The sequence below is a fragment of the Ochlerotatus camptorhynchus genome, unplaced genomic scaffold (assembly GCF_037179485.1).
Source record: "Ochlerotatus camptorhynchus isolate MF236.1 unplaced genomic scaffold, CSIRO-AGI_Acam_v1.1 ptg001229l, whole genome shotgun sequence".
NCBI lineage: Eukaryota > Metazoa > Arthropoda > Insecta > Diptera > Culicidae > Ochlerotatus > Ochlerotatus camptorhynchus.
In genome coordinates, this window is record NW_027041577.1 from 10,894 (window position 1) to 25,332 (window position 14,439).

At 36.4% G+C, this 14,439-nt stretch overlaps 1 protein-coding gene across 1 annotated transcript; it reads left to right on the forward strand.

Moving 5' to 3' along the window:
* Nucleotides 1-4,366: 4,366 nt before the first annotated feature.
* On the forward strand, nucleotides 4,367-5,196 carry LOC135716378 (uncharacterized; the record flags this gene model as incomplete). Its single annotated transcript, XM_065238965.1, has 2 exons — nucleotides 4,367-5,014; nucleotides 5,071-5,196. Coding segments are annotated over exons 1-2 (696 nt in total), but the record flags the coding sequence as incomplete, so codon positions are not given.
* Between the last annotated feature and the right edge of the window lie 9,243 nt (nucleotides 5,197-14,439).

Sequence of the window (14,439 nt, forward strand, 5' to 3'; positions counted from 1 at the left end):
ATATTCATGGTTTTTATCGTCCTCCATCGTTCGAAATAATTTTTTTTTAAACATTCTAGAGAATATACTTGATTCGTCTAATAATAATCGTTCTTATTTTCTTGTTGGTGACGTCAATATACCCGTTAATTATCAAAATAACAATGTGGTTATGAGGTACAAATCACTTTTGGAATCATTCGGCTTTGTATGTATGAACACCTTTCCAACCAGGCCTACATATAAGCTCGAACATTCTTGATCATGTTATTTGTAGAGCTGATGATATTCCACGATCAAGAAATGATACCATCTTTATAGATGTAAACATTAAACGAGTGAAGAGGAATCTTAATGATCAACATCTTCAAGATCTTCTTAAACACGTGTCCAATAAAGTTAGCTCTTTAAAAAAAAAAAATAACTAAAAAGTTATACTATGACCATCTCCTGAATAATACCCGTCACGCGAAAATGTGGAAAAACATAAACCATATTTTTGGGAAATCTGAATCGATTACGCTTGTTGAAAATAGTGTAAAGACCATCGTAACCAAGAAATTTGTGAAGTATTCAACAATTATTTCTCCAGTATAGGTGAAACATTAGCTGGAATCATTCACGTTGATCCTACAGTGAACCCTCTTTCGAGCTTACAACGTGTTTCTGATTCAAATTTCATGTATCCAGCTTCTGCGAAAGAAGTTACTTTATTAATTGACAATTTGGAGCGAAAAAAAAACTGTGGCCCTGATTGCATTTCAGCGGATGTTATCAAAAATAACTCGGTTGCTTTTTCGCGAATATTGGCGGAAGCCTTCAATAAAATCCTGGAAACAGGTTACTATCCAGAATGTTTGAAAGTTGCTAGGGTAGTTCCTATTTTTAAATCTGGGGACTCAAGCGATCCATGCAATCATCGTCTAATTTCAACGTTATCAATTTTTAATAATTTTGGAAAAATTACTTCTCAATAGATTCATTCCTTTTCTAAATAAACATGAAGTATTCTATAACTTACAATATGGTTTTCGGCAAGGGAGTAGTACATCTACTGCAACTTCTGAATTATTGGATGATGTTATCAACGGTATTTATTCAAAGAAAATAGTTGGAGCTCTCTTCTTAGATTTGCGTAAAGCATTTTATACGCTAAACCACTCTATTCCCTTGGAAAAACTTGAAGGGTATGGAATTAGAGGAGTTGCAAACGATATGATACGTGTCTATTTGTCAGGAAGGAAACAGTATGTTTCTATAGGTACATCTAAAAGTTCTTTAAAGCCGATTGGAGTAGGCGTGCCTCAAGGGAGTAATAGAGGCCCATTAATGTTTCTTTTGTACGTAAATGATTTGTCCAGACTTCAATTGAAAGGGTTCCACGCTTATTTACAGACGATACTGCTCTCTTCTATCCGCAAACTGATGTAGAGCTTATAGTTCGTGATATGAATCAGGATTTACAGGCGTTATCAAAATACTTCGCAGCTAACCTGCTTTCTCTGAATGCTTCAAAAACTAAATGTATGTTTTTTCGTTCGCTAGGAAGTCTGTACCACAGCATGGCAACGTAAAATTTGTCGGGGACCGTCCCGACCCATTGATGGTGACTTCTACTTGCCCTTGAACTTTCCTTTTCTGTCCGTATCCTTCCTTGCTCCAACCAAATCCAGAGCCAAATCCTTCGTCATCCGTCAATCCCTTTTTCTCGCATGCAGAACACAACACGTCTTATCCACAAAATACAGTTTATTACAAGAACACTACATTGATTTTATTAACAACAACACTACATTTATTCTTACTAAAACTAAACAATAATTTCGTACGGGGTTCGCCCCCGGTCGACTACTCGCAACGGTGTACTTTTTAGACTAATTTTAATTTCCTTATGTTTACATTTCTATTACCTATTCCTACTCCCACACTGTACGACGACGATCCCTCTCCCTCTCCGTGTAACTCGTAGGTAATAGTGAGTTACCGTGGCGAACCGGTTCACTACCACTAGTCACTAACACTCCATCGATTGGTAGCACCTTGGAGTTCCTAAAACCCAGCAGGTGCATTTTCAGCTGGCTGCATCCGCTATTATTTATGTTACTCGCAAACAACATTGAATTTATGTACAATCTTGATCTTGGACACAACACTTTGTTGGGTTGACCACATAAAATATGTTGAAAAGAAAGTTTCATCGCTTTGTGGAATAATGCACAGAGTAAGCTATTTCGTATCTCGCAGTACTCTCTTAAAGTTTTATTTTGCTCATATCCATTCTTGCCTAAATTATCTTATTATAGGGGTCGGGCTTGTAAATCTTATCTAAGAAAACTACAAACACTTCAAAATAGATGCTTGAAAACTATATTCAAAAAACCAGTTTTGTTCCCTTCGTTGCAGCTTTATTCCGACAGCTGTCATAATATTCTTCCGATTAATGGCCTTTGCGAACTACAAAATATTATTTTTGTTCACGACACCCTACATAACGACAATTTTCATCATTCTATTCAATTACCTCTTGCTGCTCATAGTTACCCTCCTAGAAATGCTAACAATTTACAACTATCAAGAGCTCACACAATGTTTGGTCAGAAAAGGATTTCGATTATAGGTTCAAAGAGATACAACCGTTTTCCTCTAGAGAAAACAAATTAACAACCGCGGTGTTTTTAGAATCAAATTAAGAAAAATATTTAAAAGATAATCTACACGACATTCTTGGATGAGTTCATCGTGTATTACCTACCAGAAGCAATAATTGTTCCTTGTTTAAAATAACTGTAATTTTTTCAATTAATACTATGTATACAAGTGGGTTCCTTTAAAGGAAATTCGTTTCCACTGGGACATCACACCCATACTATATTATAAATATCAACTTTCTTTTTATTGTTATAATTTTTTCTATTTGTTTTTTTTTCTCAGCTCATGATAAGCTTTATTAGTTTCATATTTTGCTGCACAGATTGAGCTGAGATAGTTGCGTCAACTACCACGGGGCTCACTTGAGCTCTTTGGTGTGGGGGATAGTGGTGGGCCTTAAAAAAAATAAGAGCTATTGGATTTCCTACTTAGATAGAGTGGATTCTCTCTTACTTGACCGCCATTCTTTCATTTAGATCAATTTTGCACGCTCGATGGCCTTTGCAATTACTTCGGGAGTACCACAAGGAAGTGTGCTCGACCCAATGCTGTTTGTCCTTTTCTTTAACGACCTGTGCCCTCGTAATTCTTCATTTAAGCAAATGTTCGCCGACAACCTGAAGATGTTGAGAGTCCATGCAAAACTGACATAAATGAGCTACTCTTATGGTACCATGAAAATGGTATGAGTGTCAACATAGGAAAATGCAAGGTGAAATCGTTATCCCGTAGGAACACCACCGTAAACAACCAATACCATTAGAGCGTGTTACCTCAATTTGGTGTTACTACCCAACAAATATTGAATGTTGAATAAGAGCTTATTCAGGCAAAAACGAGCTTCTTCAGCTAAAAAATTGCTTATTCAGCTGTTGATAAACTCAAATTGTTTGTTGGGTATTGACTCGCAGTTTAGATTAAACGAACATGTTGCACTTGTCACGTCTAAAGCTCCATTTGATTTCCATGGAGAGTCACCTCATCACAGCGTGTCACCTCACCTCACACACCACGCAGAATAGGCCTGAAAATTGTAGAAAGCTGGACTTCCTATTCAAAACAAAATATTTCGTCAAATTATTACATAATTATTATAGTTTATTTGGCAAAAAACTAATTTTATAGTCCAGAAAATCTAAATCACATAAATTTGCGGGACAAAAAAGTTCAAATGTGTACTATTCTACAATATTGGTCTTTTTTTATGTGTCGATTGTGTCCATTTCAGAAGGTTAGAATTTTTAATAAGCTTAAAAAAACGAAAATCTTAAAAATGTTAATTTTTTGTTGCTGAATTGTTGACTAAAATTTTAGATTTTGTTTCAGGTGTATTTTTTGGAAAAGGCAATCCAGTTTCCCACGGCTTTGTCTCATACGTCATTAAGATAAGAAAAACCGTCTTCGTGCTATGATTCATTGAAAAATATCAAATACGTCGTTTTGAAAAAAATGGCCGAATTCCTGCACAAACTTGGTGCATTTCCCTTGGCGAGCAATTATGCGAAGATTTGTGGAAATCAGATAGGTAAAATTTAAAAATTTGTTTATTTTTTCGCTAATTGGACTGGAACTTCTCTCATACAAGTTCCCTCACTGTTTCATCCAAAAACCTTCTCAGAAACCTCAATCATGAACGATACAAGATTCTTATGTAGTTATTTAATCGTGACATATGTACCAAGTCAATACCAACATCCTTTTATTAACTTTCGCAATCTCTGTTATCTTTCAGACTATACTCCCTCCGGTACCTGTTGCTTGCCAATAAATCCCACCTATTGAGAAGACAATATTGGTAGAGTGCTGGTATGGAACAATGCTGTCACTCCTTGCCTGGGCATATATTCGCCAGTACGCCTCACATCATCACAATTATCACCCCCTGCTCGAGCAACATTCCAGTAGACCTTTGGAGCAGCAGGACTTTCTCGGTATTCGCGCGCACTTTGGCACTCACCATGCTGCCACCGAGCAAATCAACCAAAGCCATCAATATCCGTATGACGACGCCTCCGCTGCCGGTGGTCGGAGAGTGAATCTGACCTCGTTGCATCATATCCCGCTGAGCGCTTGGCAAGGTGTCAAACGGACTGTGGACGTGGGTGGGATTGGGTTCGTAAATCTTAATCACTGCTGTACCAACGAGAGTCGTTCTTCTATTATGCGATTTAGTGATAACAGTAGCAATTTGCTGATAACTGAACAGAGTGTCATCGTTGAGGTGAGTGGCAGTGGCACTTCCGGGAGCCACGTGTCTCTCGTCGAGCAGGTCCGCAGTGGTGAGACGGACATAAACGACAGTGTCGTGGGTGTTGTTGGACGTCCTTCCGGTGTCGGCGGGGCAGAAGATGTGTTTAGTATGAACATCACTCCGGCACTTTCTCAGGTGAGACTGGATCACTACCCAAATGGACACCTTTATTGAGCCGTTAAATTTTACAGGTTTTATTAGCGCCAACATCGGCGAGCGGTCCCGGAGCTGTTATATCGGTTGCCACGGCCACCAAAGTCGGCACTGCCAACGACAACGTGACGAGCGAGGAGATAAATTCTTTTTATTTTTATGAGGTAAGTTTAGCTTTACTTTATCACAAGTCAGATCCCTCAAAGAGAAAACTCCGCTTGGTTGATGGTGCACTCGTTGGATCATTTCGATATCACAACAGATAAAATGAAATCAGTCCTCATGCAGAGACAAGTGCTAATAAGTGCACTTTTAGCCGAGTGAAGTATCTTGTTATGTTTTTATTAAGCGTGCAATCAATTCATGATGGTCATTTTTCGATGAGTATATTGAAATTAATGTCAAAGGTTGTTATTACCGAATCGTTTTTCGAAAGCCGGTATTTAGGAGTACAATATCGGAAAATATATTAAGCATCCTAATTAATAATGGATAATAAAAGGTTTCATAAGAATAAATGTTTTACTTTGGATATACAGTCAACTCTCCACTCAATAATTTCCCGAAGGATCAGTTTTTCTTTTTTCATTTATCGTACTCTACATATGTCCATATTTCCACAAGTCAATAGGGTCAATGTTTTATGCAGTGTGATTTTGATTTTATAACTCGATATATCAAAAGCATAGCTTATGTGTTCTGTGATTCTGCTTTTGAAACAAAAAGGACTTCAAAAACATGTTAACTGAAGTAATCAATTCCAATCGGCCACATCATGTTTGAAGTGTGCACCCTTAGAATTAATTAAACGCTCCTCAAAAATAAATTCAGTCGATCCTTTTATGTAAAGTTTAGCAAAACAATTGTAAAACTCTACCACTTAATTTTTAAAGAAAGAGCGTTGAAGTTGCACGAATTACCATATTCATTTTTTAGGCTACTTTATTTGTATAGGCTCAATCGAATAAACTTTACAGAGCCACGTTATCATTTGCGTGGTACATTATTAATGTCTTAAATCTAAAATTAAAGGTATTGAACGGATTACTCGTGACTTTTTGAGTATAGATGATGACAAAAGATGGGAAGAGGGAGAAGTAGATTTGGAATATGATTTATGATTTAAAAAATTTACTTTTCCTAATACATGTACTTAATTAACGTTATATCTACTCTGTAATTATGCTATTTTTACAGAAACAAAAATTTTAAAAAATAGAAAAAACACACAAAATACAAACTAAACTCAAGGTCAATCGAACTTACAATCTCAGGTCAATATTTTTCAAGAAAATATATATGAGTTGCATAAACTCTAGATCACGGCTAGCCAAAATATCCAGAACTGTAACATTAGGGTGTCTACCTCGAGCCCGAAGAAAATCTTACAACACGGATCTGACTCCACGGTGCTCAGCACATGACCAAATAATGTGATCTGCGTCCAGGTAACCTTGTCCACATTCACAGAGACTACTCCCGCAGCCCAACACGGAACAAGTGAGCGTTTGAAAAATAGTAATTGATCATGAGATCATGGACATTTGCAAATTATCCTTAAAATGTTCTACAATGAACGAAATTGATCAGTAGATTATCTAGTTTGCGCACTAAAACATATAGGTATGATCCATAAATTAGGCATATAGTTTTCATTTGTTGAACTTGGATTTGGAATCTATTTTTTTTTAATTTGATTTATAAACCTTGAAAAATTGCTCGTTGACTGTATAGCTACTTCGATTTTCTGTTCCTCTTGTGTTTTTAAGCGTCGGGTAAGCTCTTTAAAGAAGCTTCTAAGTTTAATCTATATTTAATCTAAAATAAGCTTCTAAAATGATTCTTCAGAGATTCTAAAAGAAGCTTCTAGACGAAGCGTCTTAAGAAAATGATTATAGAAGCTTCTTTTGTAAGAATATTTTGGAAGCTTCTTTTGGAAGTTTCTTTGGAAAGTTTCGTTTGCAAGCTTCTTTTGGAAGATTCTATTGGAAGTTTCTTATGAAAGCTTCTTTTGGAAGCTTCTTTTGGAACTTTCTTTTGGAACCTTCTTTTGGAAGTTTATTTTGAAAGCTTCTTTTGTAAGCTTCTTTTGGAACCCTCTTCTGGAACCTTCTTTTGGAAGCTTCTTTTTGAAGCTTAATTTGGAAGCGTATTTTGGAAGTTTCTTTTGGAAGTTTTTTTTTCTAAGCTTCTTTTGGAACCTTCTTTTGGAAGTTTCTTTTGGAAGTTTCTTTTGGAAGTTTCTTTTGGAATTTTCTTTTGGAACCTTCTTCTGGATTCTTCTTTTGGAAGCTTCTTTTGAAAGTTTCTTTTGAAACCCTCTTCTGGAAGCTTCTTTTGCAAACTTCTTTTGGAAGCTTCTTTTGGAAGCTTCTTTTGGAAGCTTCTTTTGGGGGCTTCTTTTGGAAGCTTCTTTTGGAAGCTTCTTTTGGAAGTTTCTTTTGGAAGTTTCTTTTGGAATTTTATTTTGGAACCTTCTTCTGGATTCTTCTTTTGGAAGCTTCTTTTGAAAGTTTCTTTTGAAACCCTCTTCTGGAAGCTTCTTTTGCAAACTTCTTTTGGAAGCTTCTTTTGGAAGCTTCTTTTGGGGGCTTCTTTTGGAAGCTTCTTTTGGAAGCTTCTTTTGGAAGCTTCTTTTGGAAGTTTCTTTTGGAACCTTCTTTTGCAACCTTCTTTTAGAAGCTTCTTTTGGAAGCTTATTATGGAACCTTCTTTTGGAAGTTTCTTTCGGAAGCTTCTTTCGGTATCTTCTTTTGAAACCTTCTTCTGGAATCTTCTTTTTGAAGTTTCTTTTGAAAGCTTCTTTTGGATGTTTCTTTTGGAAGTTTCTTTGGAAGTTTATTTTGGAAGCTTCTTTTGGAACCTTCTTCTGTAAGCTTCTTTTAGAAGCTTCTTTTGGAAGCTTATTATGAAACCTTCTTTTGGAAGTTTCTTTCGGAAGCTTCTTTCGGTATCTTCTTTTGAAACCTTCTTCTGGAATCTTCTTTTGAAAACTTCTTTTGAAAGCTTCTTTTGGAAGCTTCTTTTGGAAGCTTCTTTTGAAAGCATCTTTTTGAACCTTCTTCTGGAACCTTCTTTTGGAAGCTTCTTTTGGAAGCTTCTTTTGGAAGCTTCTTTTGGAAGCTTCTTTTGGAAGCTTCTTTTGGAAGTTTCTTTTGGAACCTTCTTTTGGAAGCTTCTTTTGGAAGCTTCTTTTGGAAGTTTCTTTTGGAAGTTTCTTTTGAAAGCTTCTTTTGGAAGTTTCTTTTAGAAGTTTATTTGGAAGTTTATTTTGGAAGTTTCTTTTGGAACCTTCTTCTGGGAGCTTCTTTTAGAAGCTCCTTTTGGAAGCTTATTATGGAACTTTCTTTTGGAAGTTTCTTTCGGAAGCTTCTTTCGGTATCTTCTTTTGAAACCTTCTTCTGGAATCTTCTTTTGGAAGCTTCTTTTGGAAGCTTCTTTTGGAAGCTTCTTTTGGAAGCTTCTTTTGGAAGCTTCTTTTGGAAGCTTCTTTTGGAAGCTTCTTTTGGTAGTTTCTTTTGGAACCTTCTTTTGGAAGCTTATTATGGAACCTTCTCTTGGAAGCTTCTTTCGGAAGCTTCTTTTGGTATCTTCGTTTGAAGCCTTCTTTTGGAAGCTTCTACTTTTGGAAACTTCTTCTTTTGGAAACTTCTTTTGGAAGCTTATTTTAGAAGCTTATTTTGGAAGCTTATTTATGAAGCTTCTTTTGGAACTCTCTTCTGGAATCTTCTTTTGAAAGCTTCTTTTGGAAGTTTCTTTTGGAAGTTTCTTTTGAAAGCTTCTTTTGGAAGTTTCTTTTGGAAGTTTCTTTTGAAGCTTATTTTGGAAGCTTCCTTTGAAACCTTCTTGTGGAAGCTTATCATGCAACCTTCTTTTGGAAGTTTCTTTCGGAAGCTTCTTTTGAAATCTTCTTCTGGAATCTTCTTTTGGATGCTTCTTTTGGAACCTTCTTCTGGAACCTTCTTTTGGAAGCTTCTTCTAGAAGTTTCTTTTGGAAGCTTATTCTAGACGCTTGTCCGTCACTCTGCATACCTATACTTTATAGTGTGCAAACTTTAATTCGATCAATTTCGATCGTTTAAGAATTAGCAGTATGCTTATGGGTAATTCGTATATCTTCAATGCTCATTATTTATAAATTTTAGGGGTACATTTTTACAAGTGTGTTGCTAAATTTGACATAAAATATGGATTATACAGTCAACTCTCGGTAACTCGATATTGAAGAGACCATCGAGTTATAGAATTATCGATTTTTAGAAAAAAAACAATATATATTTTAATATATAATTTAAAAGTAAAATACCAAAATACTCCATTTACTGGGAAATATGGCCTTATGTACTCATATGAATTCGAAAAATGGTTCAAATATCCATTTATGGAAGTTTTGAGTAATAAGTTTATAATATAAAGCCAACACAACACGCAATAGGGCAGTCAGTTTTTGAAACTTTATTTGTCCAGATATCAAAGATTCTGGTCATTTCTGAATGTGGCACTAGCGTCACTATTGGAGTGTCCGGACTAAACAAACTTTGACGAGCTTCCTTACACTGTTATGTATTTAAGGCTTCTAAAACTTAGATATGTGTTCGGACTATTTGGACGTTCCAGAATCTTGGATATTTTTCATTAAACTATCTTAGTCTTGAATATTTTTCTCAATCCAGGATCATAAAATTTTTAAAACATTACATTTAAAAAAAAAATCCATATCCTTGAATCTTTCTTTTTGTCCAATAGGGTGGAGAAATACTTCGGCCTAAGCGTCCATTTTGGGCCTATCAAGCAGAAAACATCAAATAAATCCATGTTTTCGACGTTCACAAGTAGATTATGCGTTTGGTACGATACTTTAGCTACCGAACGAAGTCAATGAGAACGCGTGACATGAACGTTTGCACCCAAAATTCCCAAAAACAAAAGAAGCGCTCCGACCGAATCAACTTTCATCTTCATCCGATAGGCCGAAGTGAACTCATTGGCGTTTCAATGGCGTTTCCATGCGTTAGGCCGAGTTTAGAATCCGTAGGCCGAGTTTGGCGTCAAGAAGCAATGTTATACTTTTAACAATATCTCAACAATTTGTTTCTCTTTATCAAATCTTACGGTACATACGGAAAGGTAAATAAGTTTGGAAGCCATCAGTAACAATAACATTCCGTTTGGTGCTAAACTACGATAGATTAATAGACTAACTGCGGGTTGTGCTTAATAGGTCAGAAATGGGGTAGTTAACCCTATCTCGAAATAAATTCTATGATGGAATTATCATCTACACATCATTCTTTGAATTCAATCTGCAATGTTCTTCAAATTAATAATAACCCATGCAGCATTACCTAGGAATTCTCTGGAAATTCACTTGAATTTCTCTTCATCAGGCACTTTGTATTCTCCAGAAATTCCTATGAATTTTTTCTAGGAATTCCTTTTAAGTTTTTCTCAGAACTCCCATAAATTCTTTGAAATGATCCCAAGAGTTTCCTTTAAACTATCCTTTTATTTCGTTGAAATCATCCTCAGAATTCAATTCCCACGGAATTTTCCTCGGAATTATACTGGAAATGCTCCTCAGTAAGAAATCCTTTGGAATTATTCTCAGAATTTTCAATGAATTGCTGGCAGAATGCCCTTTAAATGTTACTCATTCCCTTGAAATTCTTCTTATTTCGAAAGTTTCCTAGGAATTCGCATGTAGTGGAGTAACTAATTCCATGGATTTATCATAAAAAATAATAATTTGGCATTCAAACCAGAAGCCTCCAGGAATTAAAAGAATTTTAATTGTAATCCTTCGATTAGAATACTATCGTAGTAAATTCCCATTGATTTATGCTCCGGATTATTTTTCTCCCTGAAACTTCTCGAAAATATCCACAGAATTCATTAAAAATTCTTCTTCGAAATTCCTTAGGAATTAAGTTTAGAAATTTGTTAATGCACCATAATAGACCAGAAAAGGTTCACTTACCCTATTTAATTGCATCATTCACCTCATTTTCGATATTGTAAGATTTTTGACAAGCCTAATGCGATTATGACTAATCATCAAATTCACTGAGTTCTCATTATATTATAGTGCGAATTCATTTCAAGTCTAAAATGTAAAATCAATCATTACAACTGACTTTTGTATGTAGTCAGCCCAGTGAGCAGTGTGTGGGAGTGCTTCCTCGAAAATTTAGTACAGTTGAAACGTGATCTCATCCATAAGTAACTCAAACACTGGCCAGACTGAGCAGTTATAATATGTTGTAAGCCCTATCTTCATGACATTTCTCTTGTTGATTATTATTATATCATGCTTTAACTCTGTAGCCTGAACAAGGCATCACCTGGATAAGCCGAAAGTTTATACTACAAATTTATCATATCTGGTTTCAAGCATGGTCTAGTACACGTCAATTTTCAAAACGCCAACAAAGCCCAAGCTAATCCAAGTTCAGCTGGTACGATCAAATAATTGCCACTTTGTGCACATTTGATGAATCCCTTCACTCAGCCTCTTTGATCATTATCGACATCCCAGCTGGTTCCAAGCGGGAATACTTGTTTTGCTTCATTCTCCGTTGCTCTTCTGATGTGTCAAACAAACACACACACACACACATATCAGTGAATTTAATCGTTCCGATATAATTAACTAATCTTCCAAACACTTCATTACGTGAGCCACTGGACAGGTTTCCGAAGACAATGATCCAATACGAGCGTCACGTGAAGATATTGAACAGGACTGACAACCTCCAGTGTTGTGGCATAAAAAGTGAAGGTATGAACCTGAGCTGACAGTTTGGTGTGAAAGGAAAATAAATAAACATGATTAAGGGATGATATCGGGCCGTGTTTCCAGATGCATTAAATTGCAAGACTGTCAGTTAGTAATTGCCTTAAGCAACTATTTTATTGTATCGTGAAGAAAGTTAATCACTCGTAAAACTCAATCATGGGCTGTCGATAACTCTTGATGGCCAACATTTTTGGCAACACTTTCAACGGAACCGCAATCACAATAAGTCAACAGCTGATGAAGGTACAAAAAGTGCTTTCAAATGGATGCTGTTAGCTCTGTAAGTCTTTTTTTTTTTCTTCTTCTTTGAGCAGATAGTGTTCATCTCGAGCCATTATTTTCGCATCGCTCTTCGCATGCAACCTGTTGAAAGAGTGCTCCCATTTATGGAGTGCATCCAGTTGGCTTTGGCATGTAGCTCGTTGATCGCTAGGACATTGGATAAATAGAAAAGCTATACTGGCCAGAAGCGGGTGTCTTGAAGATGCTGCTCGCATATTTTGAAGACCTGAGACGTGTTAATTAATATTCCTCGAGGCAGTCACGTACCATTCGGGCAGCTATGCGCAATGTTTGAACGATTTGTGAGAAATGAAGATATTTATCTTCCCTCTGTGCGTTCGAATCTCTGAAACGAGACGTTGAAATATTTTCGCGAAAGCCACAGGTACAAATGATCGGTATCGCTAATTACCTGGTATCAGTTGGCAGACAGATGGCATATTGCCCAGGAGTACCATTTAGAGGAAATGTTCTTTCTTCGTTGGGGCTGAACGAGTGTCAAACTATGGGAAAAACAGCGGGAAATTTTTCCAGGAAAGCAGTAATTGTGCCAGTTAATCAGAAACACTGAGTATATTAATTAAAACTGCGAGCAAACACGAACACGCGGCAGATGGCGAGAAATATGTTGTCGTGAACAAGAGAAACTAATTGATGATTTTTAAGCTCATGGCGATACATTTCAAGAAATATCGTTTAATTTTAAGGTTTCAAACGAAATTCCAAATTATTGTTATCTATTATTAGCTCCACAAAATCCTGGTAGTTTCAGAAAAATTTATAAAGTCATATATTGTTTCTTTGAGTCAAATACCTATTTTCCTCCTACTGAAGTAACAAACGCTGAAGTTCATCAAAGCTATTTGAAATTCTGACAATTGACCACAGTTGTACCGTGCAGTACCAAAATCCGCACAGTAAAGAAATTTACCACCCACTGGAAAATGCATGGGATGGATGGATTTCTGAAGAATGGGTTTTAGTCCTGCACGGTGAAAGTTTCATAAATTTAACCGTATTCTTTCTGATCAAAAAGCTACTTTTATATGTTTGTTTTACCATTTTCTAACTGGCTTCTCGTTCAATTTAGAGTTATAATTCGCTCTAATCGTAATTTCTGGCAGGCTTTGGTAATTAACCGAAGCTGTACCTGATTATAATATACGTTTAAACTGTTTGGAAAATCGTAATTTTATTCTACATGGAACTCGGGTTGATCTCGGCTCTATATATCGGCAGGGAAACATCTCGGGCAGATAAAAAAAAACAGCCTATCAATTCAGCATACTTTTTTCTTCAAGAAAATGTAATACATGATGGCTGAAACCATGGTTTCATAAACCGCCTTTTTTAAGCAATTTCATCGCCAAGTTAGTTTACAAACAATAACTTCTCAATTAAGTAATGATAAAAAGCCAATTTCAGTGAACCGTGACAAAAGTCCTCGGTTCACTACCCAAGCTTGCTATCCGCCCTCAACATGGCTCTCTGGCATCTACGGCTACTGTTGAACGCTTCAAGAAGACCATTAGCTGGAGAGGGCTAGGTAGACCAGTGCATCATTCATGTTAGTTGACAAAATTTGCACAAACGAAGCTGGGATGGGATACAGAAAACAATCACATGGATGGACATAAGCGTTGTTGTCTGTTCTACGATCCTACAGCATCTACGTATGCAACAAAGGGGTATTTGGCTCAAAACGGCCCCTGAGGCAAAACGTGCTTTATCGATATCTCGAAACTCACGATTTGTTTTGCGATGCAATAATCTTTAACTAAACTAAATTTTTTATAGATTGTTACGGAAATTTAAGTGCACTTAGGAAAAAAAAATCCGGATTTTTTGATTTTGTAAAACCATTGCACTGCTTTTGTATTTGGCGTTGATTTCACGCGTGGATCCTGTTTTATACACGCAAACCAAAAATCTATTACAATGAATGTTAGTTCCGTTTCCTATCATCCTCTGTTCATGAACATCGCAAAGAATGTTAGAAATTGACCATGTAGGCGATGTAATGGTTTTTTGTCTTTTTTTATTTCGTGTTCCATCTACGCTTTCGACTATACCAGTAAGCTTGTAGAACGACGTACATTGTAGAACATTGTAGAACGACGCACACACTTGTCTCGAATCTCTCCAGCAGAAAAAGCATACGAAGTCGAGCATGCGAGAAAATGAGCGCTTCATGTTTGCTTTTAGGCTAATTATATCGAGAAGCATTGAAAGAGCAGTGGAGAAAGCACAGGTCTGATAGTCGCAACGTCCTAGGTTCGAGTCCAGTCGGCAACCTTTTCTCTATTTTTTTCGACATAATTAATTTCAC